Here is an 18777-nt window from a genome sequence, read left to right as displayed (position 1 = left end):
AAATTGTTTCAAATGCTTTCTTTGTTAAAGATGCCCCTTAAAAATACGTACAATAATGTGAAAGACGATGAACTGGCAAATGTTGTTATCCATTCTTTTACAACTTAAAGACTTAAAGACACAGTAAGGAACAGATGTTATTGGTAACCAGGGACTGCCTGTTTTTAAAATTGAGTAATAATGGAAATGCAACATACCAAAACTGTAGGAATCGAAACGAAAAGCTTTTACTCTGTGAAAGGGTCTGTTCAGAGGTTGAAAAGATAAGCCAGAGACTGGGAGAAAGTACCTGCAAACCATGTATCTGGCAAAGGACTCGTATCTAAAATATATAAAGAACTCACAAAACTCAATAGTCAAAAAGCAAACAAGGCAAAAGAACACGGACAACAGACATTTCACCAGGAAGATACACCCCATGAAAAGATGCTCAGTATCATTAACCAGCAGGGAAATGCGAACCAAAACCATATGAGGTATCACTTAGACACCTTACTTTGCTAGCGGAAAGGTTAAAATAAAAACTAGTGACAAGAGCAAATGTTGGCAAGGGTTTGGAGAAACTGGGTCACTTGTCTATTGCTGGCGGGAACGTGAAACAGTTCAGCTATTCCAGAAAAGTTTTCGGTTTCTTAACATATGAAATATGCGACTACCACACATCCTACCAACGCACTCTTGGGCATTTATCGCGGAGAAATGAAGATTTATGTTCACGCCAAGCTTGTACATGAGTATTTAGAGCAGCTTCATTGGTGACAGGCCAAAGCTGGGAGCAGGGTAATGTCCTTCAACGGGCGAATGGTTCAACTACGGTTTATCTGTATTACGGACTACTACCACCACTACTGCTAAAAAGGAACAATCTACTGATATATGCAACAAACCCAGTGAGTTTCTAGAGAATTATGCTGTGTGAAAAAAGATCCCAACAGGTTACATATTGTATGATTCCACTGACTGAACATTCTTGAAATAACAAAATTACACATACGGAGAACAGATAAAGAGTTGTCAAGAGTTAAAGAGAAGGAAGTGTGTTTGGCTATGTGACAGATCCTTGTGGTTGGTGATAGTTACGTTCTGTACCTTGTCTGTATCAATGTCAATATTCTGTATGTGATATTGCACTACAGTTTTGTAAGATGCTACCATTGGTGGAAGGTGGGTAAAGGGTACACGGGATCTCTCTTTTTCTTACAACTTACAAATGCATGTGAATTATTTCTTAGAACTGTATATGAGTCTACAATTATCTCAGAATAAAAAATTAAATTAAAAAACCCCAACGACACTGTGATGATTGATGTTTATATGCCAACCTAGCTAGGCTATGACTACTCAGTGGTTTGGCAGACACTACGTAATCATCCCCCATTTTGTGATCTGATGTGAAGAGCCAATCAGCTGGAAGTGGAGTTTCCTCGGGGGTGTGGTATCTGATATTTATGGATGTTCCGGCAAAGCTCTTTCTCTCTCTCTGGTTCCTGAATTCATCTTACCGTCTTCATCTGACCTTCAATTCCTGGGACTTCAGAAGCCTTAAGTCTGCAGCCTGACCTGCAGATTTTGGGTTCATCAGGTCCTACAATCACATGAGTCAGGAGAAGCCTTCAGCCTGACGTCTGACCCATGGATTTAAGACTTGCCAGCTTCCACAATGCCGTGAGCCATTTCCTTGAAACAAATCTCTAAATATTTTTATGTACACTTCACTGGTTTTGCTCCTCTAGAGAACCAAGCCTAAAACAAACACCATGCGAAGCAAATCAACAAAACAAAAATTTGTGGGATGAAGTTACAGCAGGGCTTAAAGGAAAATGTAGAGCTTTAAATGTCTATATTAGAAAAAAAGAAAGGTCTAATATCAGTGACCTAGGTTCCATTTTAAGAAGCTAAAAAAAGAGCAAACAAACCCAAAGTTGGTAGGAGGGAGAACAAAAAGAAAGAGCAGAAATCAATGAAATAGGAAACAGACAACAAAGAAAGTCAATATAGTAAGAGTTTGTTCTTTGAAAAGATCAACCCAGTTAATAAACCCCTAACTAGGCTGCTCAGGAAAATAAAAGAGAATTACCAATATCAGAAATGAGATTAGAGGTGTAACTACAGATCTTACAGACATTAATAAAGGAATATTATGCACTTATGCAAATAAATTTGACAATTTATATGAAAAGGAAAATTCCTTCATAAATATAACTTACACAAACTGACACAAAATGAAATAAAAAATATACAGAGCGCTACAACTACTGAAGAGTATGAACTCACCATCAAAAATTTCCTACAAAGAAAACCCTAAGCAAGAATGGTTTCACCAGTGAATTCTATCAAACATCTGAGGAAGAAATAATACATGTATTATACAAGCTCTTTCAGGAAACAGAGGAGGAGGAAACACTTCTCAACTCCTTGATATGGTCAGCATAATTTCTGAAACTAAAACCTGACAAAAACGTACACATAAAGAAAAGTATGGATCAACTTTCCCTGTGGACACAGATGCAAATATTCCTAATAAACATTAAAAAATTCAATCCAGCAATTTATAAAAAAGATAATATATTCTGACCAAGTAGGGTTTATCACAAAATTGCAAGGCTGGTTTAGCATTTGACATTCCATCGATATAATTCATGATATTATCAGAATAAAGGAGGAAAAAACCAACATGCTCATTTCAGTAGACGCAATGTTACTCTTGCTTAGGTAATACTTACTTTAAGTTTTCTAATTCCTGTTTTCTCAATGGAGAGGAAGGTGGAGCTGGAATAAATTTATCTCCATCATGGCTTTTACTGCTGAAATAAACAGACTCTTAATTATGAAGAGGAACAATGAAGCAATTAAATGCAAAATTTTGTTTCTCTATTCCCACTCCCATGCAATTTTTTTAATGACAAAAGTGTAGAAGAGTCCAAATAATGAAAATGCCTAGTAACTTGATATCATTAACATGCTAAAGCTATACTATATATTAGTTTCTTGTATCCAGTGTGCAAAACTGCTTTTAAAAATCTTTAACTGAAAACAGCATCTCTATCACCTGAACGAAACTACCCCATATTTTCACGTTTCTCATTCTTATTTTATCTACAGTAAAACATTAACTTCTTAATGGAGGAAAAAGATTACAATTTTGTCCTAAGTTTTCTATAATAAATATGTATTTCTGATGTAATCAAGAAAAAAAAATGCTGCTATTGAAGACTTAACTTCAAAGGCACCATGTGTAACAAGCAGAACTTCCTATATATAATGGTGTTTGTTTTGTTATTATTAAACTCTTCCAAATTCTATAGAATGGCATCATTTTAAAATTATACTAGAAAACTAGAAACATACATATTCTGGAGGTTAGTGGTGTACAGTGTGCTAAGAGAAAAGGCAAGGGATAATAAGAAATGAGAAGTTGCAAGACTTATTTATTTCAATTAAAAAAAAATTGCCTTCTCAGACAGCAAAAGTAAAAACCAAATGCCGTTGGATAGACTCCAGCTAGCTCATGGCGACCCATGTGTGTAAGAGTAGAACTGTGCTCCACAGGGTTTCAATGGCTGATTTATCAGAAGTAGACGACCCGGCCTTCCTTCCAAGGTGCCTCTGGGTGAACTCGAACCTCCAATCAGCCAGGGGCTCCAGTAACAAATAAATGCCACTCTTGACAATGAAAAGCTGTTACTTTCTGTTTTTTTCTTTCCAGGTTTTTTCCTCATTCAGCCTTCGCCTTATTTATCTCTTCCTGATATACTTAAACATTCACACTTTACTTTCTTGACATCAAAGCAGACAATTCTGGAAACTCTGGCTGAGGCTTTTAGAAATCCCTAAAGAGGTCTGCTAGTCAACTCCTGAAGGGGTTTTGCCAAGGAGGTCTCAGGGGTTAGAATACCTGCACGGTTCACTGCCTTCACTGCTCTCCGGGTTCCCACCTAATGGATTACTATTTTTAGACCCGTTTTCCTGCTTCGGATCTTGCTGTCCTTCAGGTAACAGCAACAAGGCGTTTCTGAGACAAATGGCTGCAAACTCCATACTCGCTACAGGAATGGCTGAAGACTGCCCATCACTTAAAAGAATAAGACCAAGCTAGTTAAGTATATAACATGAAGATAAGACTTTCCTATTATCAGGAATAAAAGCAGTATAACGGTAAATGGCAACTGTCCTTTGGCAGGTAGAAATTTTAATCCGACAGTTACAAGAGATTACTAAAGGATCCAAATCCTGAGTACAACCTACGGGATATGGAAAGCATTAACCGTGGACTGCAAATATACACAACATGCACTGTGCACTGTGTTTCTAGGAATGGGGCCCAGGATGGGAGACAAACCGAAGGACACATGCAATGTCAACGTTAATGAAAAAGGAACTGCAGCGGGGAAACTGGGATAAGGGCCAGGACAGGTGTGCTAAGAATGGGAAGGAAGGGGAGAAAACAGGCACTCACATCTGAGGCTTACTTTGGTTGACTCTTGCTTCCAAAAATGCCTTTGTAAGGTTTGAAACAGCACTGTTATCTCATTATTTTGTTGACATTTTATATTATTTTCTATTGGTTTGATACACCAAACGGAGCCAACTTTGTTAGGGAAAAAAAAAAAATTTTTTTTTTTTTTTTGAAAATAACAACTTTGAAATGGTAGGAAAATGACGCCTGATTATAAGAGTCTTTAAAAAAAGAAATTATTAAGACTAATATATCTCTGGACACCCTTTTAACTTACTACTGAAGTCACTCCTGAGGTTCACCCTTCAGTCAAAGACTAGGCAGCCCCATAAAACAAATGAGACTAAAGGGGCACACCAGCCCAGCAGCCAGGACTGAAAGGCAGGAGCAAACAGGAAAGTTGGTAATGGGGAACCCAAGGTTGAGGAGGGAGGGTGTTGACATGTCGTGGGGTTGGCAACCAATGTCACAAAACTATATGTGCATTAACTGTTTAAGGAGAAAATAACTTGCTCTGTAAAACCTTCATCTAAAGTACAATATAATAAATAAATAAAAAGAAAAAACAAAGACCATAATGCTGTGTGTCAGATACTACTGAAACCTTGGAAAAACTTTTCAATGACAGTGGACACTTTTCTCCCTTAAAAAAGAAAAAAAAGGGGGGGGGGGCAAATTCTTTGCAAAATCTCCTACTTGAGAAATAATAGCAACTCAAATTGGAGTCTTTATACAAGGTAAAGACGCTCACATTTAAGTTGTTTAGCTGAAGGGTCTATATGTGACAACTTCTGTATTATACTGGTTGCTTTATATTTTTTCCCCTCTAATACTAGGAATTAGCTTTAACACATTGCCGTTCCTAGGGACTAAGGGAAAATATCTAAATGAAAAGCAGTAAGGACAACCAAAAGTATATAAAAAAGAAACACCAAGATGCCCTCTTCTGGACATTGTGAATAACAGCATAGAATAGGCTAAAGTGGTTTCTCAAATAATAAACCAGTCACAAGCCAGATAACATTGACTGTGGGCGGACAGACCTACGTATGGGGGTCTGTCAGTTGAAGCAGCAATAAAACCTACTTATAAAGTAGTTCCTCCTACGAAGTGACACATCCCAAGCTTACTTTAAGAAACGTTACTGAAACAGCACGACACGTACACACAATTTCTCTTTGCCAGATACTCACTTATACACGGTGTTCTGTATCGACTGTGACGCCAGGACTATTTTACGATGATAGCCTTGACCAACAATAGACTGCACGATGCCTTTTTTGCTTGGAAGACCTTTCGTTTCTTGTTCCGAAGTCTATAAATTACAAATAATTTCCAATAAATTTGAGGGAATTTCAAGACGGGCTATGAAAAATGATGCAAGGCTTTTTACACTTATTCTAAACGTAATAAAGATCTTAGTATCCAGCGACATGGAATCTCCAGTGACAAAGAAGTATGTTTGGTGTCAGCGGAAAGAGTGCATGAGGCTGAGGGTATGTGGTATGTTACACTTTATTACAATGAGATCTGACAGAATTCTAAGGAAAAAAGCAATTCGAGAATGACTCAAACATTTATTTACAATGTTCTACATCCCGGGCCCCATGCACCGTGTTCCAGGCGCTTTGACACCAGAGTAAGGAAAATAAGAGAGCCACAAACACAAAGTGTAAAAGGAAGCAGCTCCACTTCCTGGACACAGGTCGTTTCCTGTGTCATCGGGAGTGTTAATTAAATTGCTAACATACAAACTCTAACAAGCTACGTATGTTAAGAATTACATGGACGCAGTTCTTGCCATCTAGGAAATTAAAACCCTGTCATCGTTAAACTGAAAACATTGGAAGCTATATACATACATACACACACACGCAAATAGCAGAAACTACTTACGTGTGATGTGTGTGTGTGTGTGTATATATATGATATTTCACTAAGATACGTTATCTCACTGCAGGAGGCTAATGATGACCATATTCCTGGTCTTCCCCTTTCACTCTCAGTCTCTGATTTACCTGCTGGTGGAAGGAATCCCAGATAAAGACCTTCATGTACAGGAACAAGCCAGAGATGATCAACTAGCCCTGCAGAGCTAAACTCGGGCTGGATTAAGTCTTTTCCTAAACACAAATGTCCCTGTACTGTTACTTAGTGCCCCCAATGTATCTTTTTGGAGCCCTGGTGGTGCAGTAGTTAAGAGCTCACCAAAAATGTCAGCAGTTTGAATACACCAGCCACTCCTTGAAAAACCTATGAGGCAGTTCTACTTTGTCCTATCGGGGCGCTATGAGTCAGAATCAACTCGACAGCAATGGTTTTTTTTTTTTTATTAATGTATCTTATTACAGTTGCACTTCCATATATGTTTTAATAAAACAAAGAGTCACTTGTGTATGCATTAAAATATATAATACATATACATACGTAAACATTGTGCCACGTGTACGTGTGTATGTATGCGTATATATGTGTACATATATATACAAACACACATACATACACATGACACAATCCTTAAAAATACAACAAAACTGCTCTGATGAGAACTAACTTTGTATCATAGAGGCAGCCAAGCAGTATTAATGAACAATACAAAGTGGACACTCTGACCCGTTACTGAGCACCTCCATTCCGAGCTCTTTTCCTAGTGGTTGTGATGAATTTATAATGACTTATCCCTAAGGCCATGCAAACCGATCCAGATGGCTATATCCAGAGATAGGACAGAGAAAAAGAAACCAGACCTGAGGAAATGAAACTAAAAAACCCACAGCAACACACCACACCTTCAATGATACACTAATAGCCACATCAGTTTTGATGTAAAAGGGTCATACATAATTAAAATAATCAATATTTCACAAGCCTTGGGGGAGTGTTGTTGTTAGGGGCCCTCGAGTCGGTTTTGATTCATGAAACCGTATGTACAACAGAACGAGCAACACTGCCTGGTCCTGCGCCATCCTCACCACTGTTGCTATGCTTGAGCATAACAAATCTGAAGTTTTTTCAGAAAAGCAAACGGTACATTTTATGTGCTTTAAAAAGCCTTTTCTTAAATTGGTTGCACACCATCCCTAAAACCGGGTCAACGTCTTTGTCCGGGAGACCGTTTCTCATTCGTTATACACCGCCCAGGTAAGTGGATGTCCTGCCTCTGCCATGTCTGAAACACAAACAGGAAAGCAGGACAAAATGACCTCCTGTTACGGACTGAACTGTGCTCCCCCAAAATTTGTGTTGTAAATCCTAAGCCCTATACTTGTGGAGATGCCTTGGTGGTGCAGTGGTTAAGGGCTCAGCTGCTAACCAAAAGGTCGGCAATTTCAATCCACCAGCTGCTCCTTGGAAACCGTATGAGGCAGTTTTACTCAGTCCTATAAGGTCGCTAGGAGTCAGAAGCCACTTACTGGCAATGGGTTTGGTTTTGTTTTTTTTAAATACTTGTGGATGTAATCCCATTTGGGAACAGGAGTTTCTTTGTTATGTTAATGAGGCCATCTCAGTGTAGGGTGTGTTTTAAGCCAATCACCTCTGAGGTATAAAGTGAGCAGATAAAGCACAGAGAAAAAAGTAGAGATGCGGGAAGACAGAGACCATGTCACATGAAGACCTCCAAGGAACCAAGAGGCAGAATCTGAGAAGAAACAAGGACCTTCCCCCAGAATGGAAACCCTGGTGGTGTAGTGGTTAAGAGCTATGGCTGCTAACCAAGGGGTCAGCAGTTCGAATCCACCAGGCACTCCTTGGAAACTCTATGGGGCAGTTTTACTCTGTCCTATAGGGTTGCTATGAGTCGGAATCGACTCGACAACAACGGGTTTGGTTTTTTTGGCTTAAAACCTTTTAATGAGAAAAAGCACAAACATAGATAATTACGTATGGCAAGTTTTCCAGCAACAGCACAGATGGTATATGTTCTGGTAATCAAAAGTCATCTCTATCCTTTTTGCAAATTTACAAATTAAGAGCTTTCTAGAAGAACAATGGGAAAAAACCCTTGTAAGTCTAATAAAATCCTCAGAACACAATCCTAGAAGTAATATTTCTAAAAATAAATAATTTTAAAAGAATACATCAAATCTTACTATTTATTTCTCTACTCCCGGTAAGAAGTAACTCTATGGTTTCCAATAACTGTCTAAAATAAAGGTCCTGAAGACTTAAGCTCATGAATAGGTTAAAGTGAATAAACTATTTCTAGAAATTTTTTTTTAAAGTACAATTCTGCCTAGAACTGCTGATCATCAGTTAATTAAAAAATTATTCAGTAAGAAATTCGTCTTTCAGAAAGCAAAGTACAATTAAATAAATTGTCAAGACTTTTAAAGACATAGCTCATCTCTTGCCCCTAGTGGGGTGCTCAGATTATAAACTACCTCAGTGCAATATGGGAAAACTGCTAGGCAGCCGCACTTCTTCAGTCCCCTTAGTGTTTGTGCACTGAGAGAGCCTGAACTCAGCAGAGCTGCCTTGCTTTTCTGGGTCTCAAAAGTCTGCCGCCTTTAACAGGGAAAGTCTTACCACACTTCTATCGCTATTAGCAGAAAACAGAGTACAACCTGTGACAGCCGAAACCTGTGTAGGGCAGAAACCCACCAGACAAAGAAAACTCGAGTATTTTTCACTAAAAGAGAGCAATAGAAAAGTGGTAAGACTGCACCCTGTCAAACGTGGAAAACTTGCAAGACGTGGAAAAACAAGGCAGTCCTGGCGAGTTCCGGCTCTCGCAAGTTTGCTGTATTTCTGTTTTCCTTCTCTGACAGGTTTCTGCCTTACAGGGGTTCCAGCGTTTGCCGTGGTCGCTACAGGTTTTGCTGCAGTTGCTTCTCAGGAAGTGGTGTTTAGCAGCAGCAGGAAGAGTCTCGGCATTTTAATCACCTACAGCAGGTATGCTAGGAGAAACCTCAGGACACCATGCCTCCCCAGTTCCCACACACCAGGGTCCAACAAAGGCTGGGTGGGTAGCAAACGGGGTGATAGGGACATCTGGTAATTCTGATGCAACCTGTCTTTCCCGTCCCTCCCACCGACTTCTCCACGTGGGATTCAAAAGGCACCCACCAACTGCCACTTGGAGCTAATAGACACGGGCACCACTGTAAGCTGGCCTGTTTCTCATAGTCACTGTGGACAGACGCATGCCAGACACACAGCCCGGTAATCCATAAACTCTAAATCATTCACTGGAAGCAAAGTAAAAGCCCCAGGCATGGGAGGCAACGCAGGTTAATGTTGTTGGCTCCATACTCACCAGGTTATCAGCAGTCCTTCTCTAACGGCCTGGTGCACACGCCATTCGCACACTAGCACATGGCGTGGTCCCTGCCCCAGGAGCTGGAAGACCACCGTTCCAAAAGACCCGACCTTCTCGTTGGCTTCAACTCTGTAACGTAACTGCTGATACATGCTCCATACTTACCAAGAACCTGGATGCTAACAAATGACTTTGGGAAGCTGAATTTTTTAGCCCAACGTTAAAGAACAGAAGGCTATCTTTATAAATTCACAAAGGGCCAAAAAGGGGCTGAGGTCCTCTATATTCCCAGGTATTGTTTGCCTTCCATGTAACAAGTGGTGTGGGGTGGGGGTTCAAAAAGATATTCACATGGCACTCACCCCCTTATTGGCGGCAATACAGCATTCAGCCAGGCGCAGCCAGAGGCGGGGATTTGCATGGTAAACCTGAACCGCTTCGATCAGACACTCGAAGGCCGCGAGGGGCCTTCCGATGTGAAGAAGCTGAATCCCACAGTTATACAGCAGCTCGTACCTCTTGTTTGTCAGTAGTGCACACATGGGTCTTCCCGAAAATTTTTTGGCTAGTGACAAAAATTAGATAAGTGAGAATATGTTCTTAGATTTACAATAAGTTAAAATGGAAACGTTTATCCCACTAAGAACTAAGAGTTCACCGTGTCCTCTACCAATAACCCTGATTTAAAAGTGTAATAGCTCTCCCCCTTGGTCTCCATCCCTGACCCCACAAAACATCTCCTGAGCACAGTCGTTGTCTGTGCTGGCAGGGAGAGAGATGTCTCTTTGTACCTGCCAGCTCCTCAGGCAACAACGCTCCAGAAAGGCAAAGCCAGGGGTGGGACCCGCTCTCACTCCTACCACCACTGTTTCCAGGTTTTTAGAGGCTGTAGGAATATTCTCCTCTGGCTACAGGATCGCTGTGAGTTGGAACTGACTTGACAGCAACGGGTTTCAACGGGTTTTGGAATGTTCCGTTTTTTTTTTTTTTAACTTTCGTGTTAGGGGACTTTACTGCGGAAATAAAAACTAATGTACCACAGCTATGATGACTATGGCCCACTCACTCATGCAAACGTCTCACAGTCTTAATAAAACAAGGCTGCTGGTGACTCTGGCTATGTTGTCCATCAATTAGTTTTTTTTTTTTTTTTTTTATTTTAAATAGCTAAATAATTAAGTATTCCAGACCAGGAATCCATATAAAATAAACATTAAAGGAGTAAACTTCAGGAATTTGCTTAAAGGTTGCCAGGTGCTCCCAACAATTACCACACATGAAACCCGGAAAGGGAGCTACAATAAAAACTAGTTGGGCACACTAGAGAAATCTTAATCTTGCCTGACACCTTGCTACTGAAAGCAGCAGCATCTAAAAATCCCTAGAGCCCACTCGCTGGCCAGGAGCGCTGTGAACTTTGCACACCTGGCATGCATTCTGACCAGGTGCTCGCTCTTTAAAATCACGCTTTCCACAGGCAGTGAACACAGGCCGTCCCCAGCGCTGCACTTGCCTGGATCCGTGCTGCTCGCGCTCAGCTGCGCACAGACGTTGTCATTCTCCTGCAGGGCTTTTTTAAAGTAGAAAATCCCCAAATTGTGCTTGCTCATGGCAAAGTGGATGCAGCCAAGATTGTTCCAGAACATGCACCTCAAACACTCACCTGAGGAAAACAAACACATCCGTCCAGAGAAAAATGTTACCGTTCAGGTACCTCGTACACGAGCCGCACTTAGCTGGCATGGGTTAAATCTACTTACTGTGCTGCTTAGTCCCTACAGAACAGTTCAACACACATGGAAATTCAGGAAATAACCCAAAGTTCCGTAAAGTCCCTTACTTTTTAAGTCAGTTTTATCACATACCCATATATACGTCAAAGCACAGAGGGGTCACAGTCACGGAGGCTTCCCAGACATACCCAAACATCTCGAGGGACAATTTAGTCAACTGGCATAACATAGTTCTTAAAGATAATGTTCTACGTCCCAGTCCAGTGACTAGTGTTTGGGTCTTAAAGTTTTCCAACAGCCATCTAAAATACAACTATCGGTCTCTACTTGTATGGAGCAAAGAGAATCAAGGAAATCTAAGGGTCAAAGAAGAAACTAGTCCATAGGATTAATAGCCTACACCAAGGCCTCTTCTAACCTGAGACCAGAAAAACTAAATGGTGCCCGGCTAAAGCTACCAATCGTTCTGAGCAGGGACACAAGAGGTGATTTACAGAATGAGAGAAAAATATAGAACAAAATTCAAACTCCTAAAAAAGACCAGACCTACTGGACTGATAGAGACTAGAACCACCCCTGAGGCTATCGCCCTAAGATACCCTGTGAAGCTGGCACTGAGGCCAGTAGAAACCAACAGCTGTATCTTAGATTGGCTTATAAAATGAACAATATCACCTGTGAGTAATGTACTTCCTTAAAAAATCAACTACATGAGACCAAACAGTCAACATTTACCAAAATGCAAAGATGAGAAGGCAAGGGGGGGCAGGGAAGCTAAATCAATGGAATCAGAACAAACAGAATGTAAATAATAAGAATGCTGACATACTGTGCAAACTGGAATCAATGTCATGGAACCATCTGTATAAAAATTGTTAAATGGGAACCTAATTAGCTGTGTAAACTTTCACCTAAAACACAGTAAAATATTATTTAAAAAAACGTTTTAGAAAAGGAGATAAAATTATTAAAAAAGTAAATAAAAAACATCTGCATACTGACTTTGTTGGCCTCTTCAATTCTTTCTGATTTAATTTTTAATCATTATAGGCAAGTGATATAAAAATGTAAGAGACAAAAAATACTTAATAACATAACATATATGCATGGCATTCACACAATGAAGTATTATGTAGAAACTGGAATGATACAAATATTCATGGAAACAGCCAAAACATACTGAATGAAGGATAGCAAGAATATATAGAACAAAACAGATGATATAAAATCCTGCTTTTGTTAAACCCTAGACTTCCACTATTCTTTTAATTCATATTTCTTTAAATATCACTTGCGGCTGAGTGTCTTCCCATGTTTGTTGGGCAGCTGTATTTCTTATCCTGTAAACTGTCTCTTCTAGTCCTTAACCTATTTTTCTATTTGGTTACAAATATACTCCTCCACCCCTACCCCTATGTTTGTCATCTGTCTTGTGACTTGGTTCAATGCATGTGTATATGTTTAATCATAAAAAGTTTTATATTTTTATGTGGTCAAATTTAGTACTCTTTTCTAATCTCCATGGATCTTGGATTTTAGGTTATGTTTAATCAGGCCTTCCCCTTCACAAAATTAAAATACTCATCCAAGTTTTCTTTCGCTGCTTTTGTGATTTTATTTCTACATTTGAATCCTTCATCTCTCTGGATTTTATATGGGTGTAATGAAAGCAACCCAAGCTTATTTTTCTTTTTCTAAATGGCTTCTCAAACATCCCAAAACAAGTGACTGAAAATCTATATTTTCCTCAATGATAAAAAATAGTCTGACTAGATAATTTTTTTTTAATTTTAGAATTTTTTTTTAATTGTACTTTAGATGAAGGTTTACAGAATAAACAAGCTTCTCATTAAACAGTACACATATTGTTTTGTGACATTGGTTAACAACCCCCTGAAATGTTAACACTCTCCCTTCTCATCCTTGGATTCCCTATTACCAGCTTTCCTGTCCCCTCCTGCCTTCTTGTCCTTGCCCCTAGGCTGGTGTGCCCCTTTAGTCTCGTTTCATTTTATGGGCCTGTGTAATCTTTGTCTAAAGGGTGAACCTTGGGAGTGACTTCAGTATTGAGCTAAAAGGGTGTTGTGCTGGACTCAGTCTGGTGGAGGTCATGGTAGTTGTGGTCTATTAGTCCTTTGGACTAATCTTTCCCCTTGTGTCTTTGGTTTTCTTCATTCTCCCTTGCTCCAGAGGGGATGAGACCAGTGGAATTAAATTGACAAAATAATCAGGATAAAAAAACCAAACCCAGTGCCATCGAGTTGACTCTGACTCAGAGAGACCTTGGAAACTCTATGGAGCAGTTCTACTCTGTCCTACAGGGTCGTTATGAGTTGGAATAATCAGGATATTTATTGCTTAATGCTGAAAAGTAAGGGTTGGCTTCTGACATATTTTTAAATTAAGCAACGATCATATTTAAAAAGGAGGAAAATTAGCCTTAGAAATACAGATGGCAGGAAATGCACTAAACGTTTAACAGAGGTCGCTTCCAGGTAGTGGCACTGTGGACAATTTTCCAAATTGTCTACAATAACCGTATTTTGTCATCAGCAAAAGCTGAAGTTTACATATGGGAAGGAAATTAAAGGTTGACATATTCATAACTATGAGGAAGATCAGTATATGAAATATACTACCATACTATAAACTTCCCTATGACGGCATCACTAACTGCTGACGGGTTAACTACACTCCTTGCTCCCGACTCCACTTCAGAGACTGACAATATCAGTTCTTAGATCTAAGTGAAGACAAGTCTTCAGCAAAAGTTCCTCGAAGCGTATACTGAGAGTCATTTCAGTGCTTGGTATTAGTGGGTCTCTGAGGAAAAACTGTTGACAGTAAAAACATCAAAAATGAAAATTCAACAGAATTAGATATGGGTACTTGGAACACAAGGATACCCACAAGAGAGTTCTAACGGAACAACACACTGCCCTTCTCCAGCCTCCATGATGTCACCGCATGAAAGGGGTACACGGGGGAAGGTGTGAGTAGGTTTGAGTGTGTGTGCTCTCTATTTACCTAAATAGAATCTAAAACAAAAACCGAAAAACTTATTAATCATTTCCATTTTAAACCTGGTGCAAAACAAACATTTTCAATAGCTTAACCTCATTTTTTTGAATGAAGAAAATATCCTTATAAAATACCAGTGATATAAACCCAAGTGACAGTCACAAATTTTACTGTTAACTGCAAGGGATTCATCAAGACTCTTAAAGAGAGGAAAAAACAGGTAAGAGTGGTCATCTTCCTAACTTTATTACAGAGGGAGTTTTGATATAGTTAATGGTCTAATAAAGTCATCATATTAAAAAAAAATTTTTTTTTTTCTTATTATTCACTGCTTTATACGGAAGAAAAGAGTAAAAATACCATCATCAGGTTCCCTAAAAAGATCTCACTTCACGAGGCAAAAGCCCAAGGACCTTATGCCCCAGACATAATTTCTAAGCTGGTATTAAAAAAAAGAGTGAGTTTTTTTCCTAAAATGAAAACAAGTCATAAATTAAAATTCCAGGAATTATCTGTAGCAGAAAGATTTAAATATTTCCATCAAAAATTAGCATAAATTGCTAAAATCAATCATCCTGAAGAACAGAGTAGGAAGAAAACCAAGCAACAAGGGGTAAAAGATCCAGGAAAGAAATGGGAAAATTTCACAATGTTCTTTTACCTGTTTTCATGAAACCTGGATGTTCAGCAATGTTTGAGCTATTTAGTAGCTTCACAGCTTTTCGGTAATTGCCTCTTAAGTACTCAAAATTGCTTTTAAGAAACAGAGAGGGTGCAGACTGTAAAGAAAATATAAGTTACTTATACTTTGTTTTCCTATGCCTAAGGCGAGATCACAATTGTACCACTGGAATGACAAGTGCTCAATGCATAAATCGATCAGTTAAGTCATGGTCACAAAAGGCTCAAATGCACAACACTCAATCTAACGGTTCTATTCTTCAGAGAGCATCTTATAAAGAGAGATAAGAGTCTACCTAAAAAAAAAATAATACACCATTTATATACCAACTGTCTGTGTTCATCTATTGCACTACTAACTGGAAGTCCATTTAACAGTACAAACTAGGCTCTTCATTTTAAAGGTTCTTCCCTATATTTAGGATACAAACGTACCTTCATTAGGACCCAAAGAGATACAAGTAATCAAATTATTTTCCAAGTAGGAAAGAAAGTGCCCGTCTAAGTATTTTTAACATGATGCCTTATTTGTGACAGCTACTTTTTTTTTTTAATTGTGCTTTAAGTGAAAGTTAACAATTTAAGTCAGTTTCTCATACAAAAAAAATCATACATGCGTTATTACGTGACCCTACTTGCTCTCCCTATATGTGACAGCACACGTCCCCTCTCCACCCTGTATTTCCAGTGTCCATTCAACCAGCTCCTGTCCCCCTCTGCCTTCTCATCTTGCCTCCGGACAGGAGCTGCCCACTTACCCTCATGTGTCTACTTGCGCTAAGAGGCACACTCCTCACCACCATCATTTTATGTCTTGCAGTCCAGTCTAATCTTTTTCTGAAGAGTTGGCTTTGGGAATGGTTTTAGTTTGGGGCTAAGAGAGAGTCTTGGGGCCATGACCTCTGGGGTCCCTCCAGTCTCAGTCTGACCACTCATCTCATAAAGGTCTGATAATGGCCAACTGTCTTTCTCCCTTAGCCTCCTCAGGTCTAGGCTATGATTGTTCTCCATAAAAAAATCACTTGAGTACTGACCCAGTGGCTACTCTGGCTCGATTTACCTGAATTATGCCTACTAAAAACCATATTTTCTCATGATTTCACACTTGTAATCGCAGTCTTCCTAAAAAGCATCAAGATAATTCACAATTCTGTTTTTTCCCTATCCAAATCCAAAAACCCATTCCATTGCCATTGAGTTGATTCTGACTCATAGCGACCCTACAGGACAGAGAAGAACCGCCCCATAGAGTTTCTAAGGCTGTCATCTTTATGGAAGCAGACAGCCACTTTTACCTCCCGTGGAGAGGCTGGCGGGTTCGAACCACCAACCTTTCGGTTAGCAGCCGAGCACCTAACCACTGTGCCAGCAGGGCTCTTTTTTTGTCCTATACTATCTTAAAGATTATTTATCAGTAGGAGTTGGGGTGGAGGGAGTGAAAGGAAGGGGTGATTATATCTCAAATACTCTAACACTAGTCAAACTGAAGGTACTGTCAAGCCAAAAATTATTTGGAAGGGGCAGGTTTTGGCTACAACCTGGTAGTTAAACTTTAATAAACGTTTTGAGTGTAAAATTAAAATAATTTAAATATCTAATAACAGCAAACGTTTAAGTGACTTGTGATAAACCACTTACATACTACAGGTCCCTATTAAAAATGCTGGCTTTATCAAAAAAAAAAAACCAAACCCAGTGCTGTCGAGTCGATTCCGACTTATAGCGACCCTATAGGACAGAGTAGAACTGGCCCCGTAGAGTTTCCAAGGAGTACCTGGCAGATTTGAACTGCCCACCCTTGGGTTAGCAGCTGTAGCACTTAACTACTATGCCACCAGGGTTTCCGCTGGCTTTATAGGCTATATAAAATCAAACCAAACCCACTGCCGTTGAGTCGATTCCAACTCATAGCAACCCCACAGGGTTTCCATGGCTGTAAACTCCTATGGAAGCAGACTGCCACATCTTCCTCCTGGGGGGTTGCTGGTGGTTTTGAACTGCTGATCTCTTGGTTAGCAGTCGACTGCTTTAACTACTACACCACCAGAGTTCCTTAACAGCTATATGCCAAGAGGTAATGTTTGTCAAAATTTTAAGTGAGAAATGTATTAAACTGTAGATGTATCATGTCCACTACTTCACGACTCTATGTAATATAAAAATTTATATCTGGTGGTGTACTACAATACCCACCCACTGCTGTTGAGTCAATTCCGACTCAGTGACCCCATAGGGTTTCCAAGGCTGTGTAAATCTCTGTGGAAGCAGACGGCTGCATTTTTCTCCTGTGAGGCCGCTGGTGGTTTCAAACCACTGACCTTTCGGTTAGCAGTCGGTCGCTTTAACTACTGTGCCACCAGGGCTCCTGTACTGTAATAGACTAATATAAATGATTTAAAACTCACAAGTACCCATGGTCCAAACCATAAAGTTTTAGGGCATAAAAACCGCAAATTGAAAAATAAGATACAAGTCCAAAAGAAACTTACATTTCCAGCTGTGTTCATCACTGACTTGATCTCCCTTTTGCAAGCTTTCAGGGACTTCATTTGGATATAAGCTCTTACTTTATACTGCCAAAGGAAAATGCTAGCATGTGAGAACTACCGTGAACTTACATTTGATGAAGTGGTTTACTTTCTAGTTAGGAAAATTAAACCCAGTCTGTTCACAATATATATATATAGTTACACCAGCTACTTGCAAAAACCAGTTTAAAATTATCTTAAATATCCCATTTTAACTGTCCTCTTAGAATGCACTTTAAAAAACTAAAAACATGCTAGAATAAAATTTATATTTATATCCCAAGCAAAAATTCTAACAATTCTTATCTATCAATGGCTAAATAACAGTGAATTTTTAAATTCCACAAATTGATTTTATTGCTCAATACATTCTCAGGCCTCTCCTCTCAACTTTCTATAATTAAAATAAATTATAGTACATTATCACCTTAAGCCAAATATATGTAGAAGGATAAATGTGCGGCTAAAGCACTCCATTTAGGAGCCGGTGAACACGCACACCTGCACTATTTACTGCTTCCCGTCACTGACACTGCCCCCTCATCCGTGACACAGGAGAAGACCCCCACACATCGTCTCCCTTGAACATTTCCCCACCTGATGTATCTTTGATTTTGCAGCTTCTATCAGAGCTCCGCTTTCAGCTTTATGATTCGATCCATCTTTGTTGGTGTTATTACCAGTCTGCAGGGTGAAGCAAAATTGACCAAATTTAAATATTTTAAATTATAGTGTACATCAGTAATTTCTAAAGGAGCCCATCACGATTGCCTAGTGCAAATTCTCACAATTCAGAAGCCCAGGTCCCACTTCCACAGAATCAGGCTCAGGAGTCTGGAGCGGTGACAGGAAACTCTCCTTAGGGGAAGCTCACACTTGGGCACAATGACGGGGCAGTGGACGCCAGGGACAGGGGTAGGAGGAACAGGAAGTGACTGCTGGCGGTACAGGGTTTCTTTTTGTGATGGTTACACAATTCTCTGGATACGCTCTGTGATGGTTAGACAACTCTCTGGATACACTAGAAGCCACTGATTGCACACTTCAAAATGGTAAATTTTACTGAACATGAATTAAATCTCAATAAAGCTATTAAAC

The 18777-nt window shown here is 39.5% G+C and overlaps 1 protein-coding gene across 6 annotated transcripts in view; it reads right to left on the bottom strand.

The window, feature by feature from the left end:
• CNOT10 (CCR4-NOT transcription complex subunit 10) overlaps nucleotides 1-18777 on the bottom strand; it is a 62894-nt gene that overhangs the window by 19798 nt on the left and 24319 nt on the right. For 3 of the 6 annotated variants that reach the window (XM_010595531.3, XM_023554877.2, XM_023554879.2), the window contains exons 6-13: nucleotides 18277-18363; nucleotides 17641-17724; nucleotides 15132-15249; nucleotides 11230-11379; nucleotides 10079-10281; nucleotides 5650-5771; nucleotides 3896-4072; nucleotides 2724-2804 (exon numbers count right to left, since the gene is read on the bottom strand). In XM_010595531.3, coding sequence (XP_010593833.1) covers nucleotides 2724-2804; nucleotides 3896-4072; nucleotides 5650-5771; nucleotides 10079-10281; nucleotides 11230-11379; nucleotides 15132-15249; nucleotides 17641-17724; nucleotides 18277-18363 — 1022 coding nt within the window. The remainder of the gene's footprint in view (nucleotides 1-2723; nucleotides 2805-3895; nucleotides 4073-5649; nucleotides 5772-10078; nucleotides 10282-11229; nucleotides 11380-15131; nucleotides 15250-17640; nucleotides 17725-18276; nucleotides 18364-18777) is intronic. The other 3 variants (XM_010595532.3, XM_010595533.3, XM_023554876.2) reach the window with 3 other exon arrangements.

Source organism: Loxodonta africana, chromosome 27, assembly GCF_030014295.1.
Source record: "Loxodonta africana isolate mLoxAfr1 chromosome 27, mLoxAfr1.hap2, whole genome shotgun sequence".
NCBI classification, from domain to species: domain Eukaryota; kingdom Metazoa; phylum Chordata; class Mammalia; order Proboscidea; family Elephantidae; genus Loxodonta; species Loxodonta africana.
Note: the sequence above shows the minus strand (reverse complement) of the source record. Positions and strands in the feature narration are given on the sequence as shown.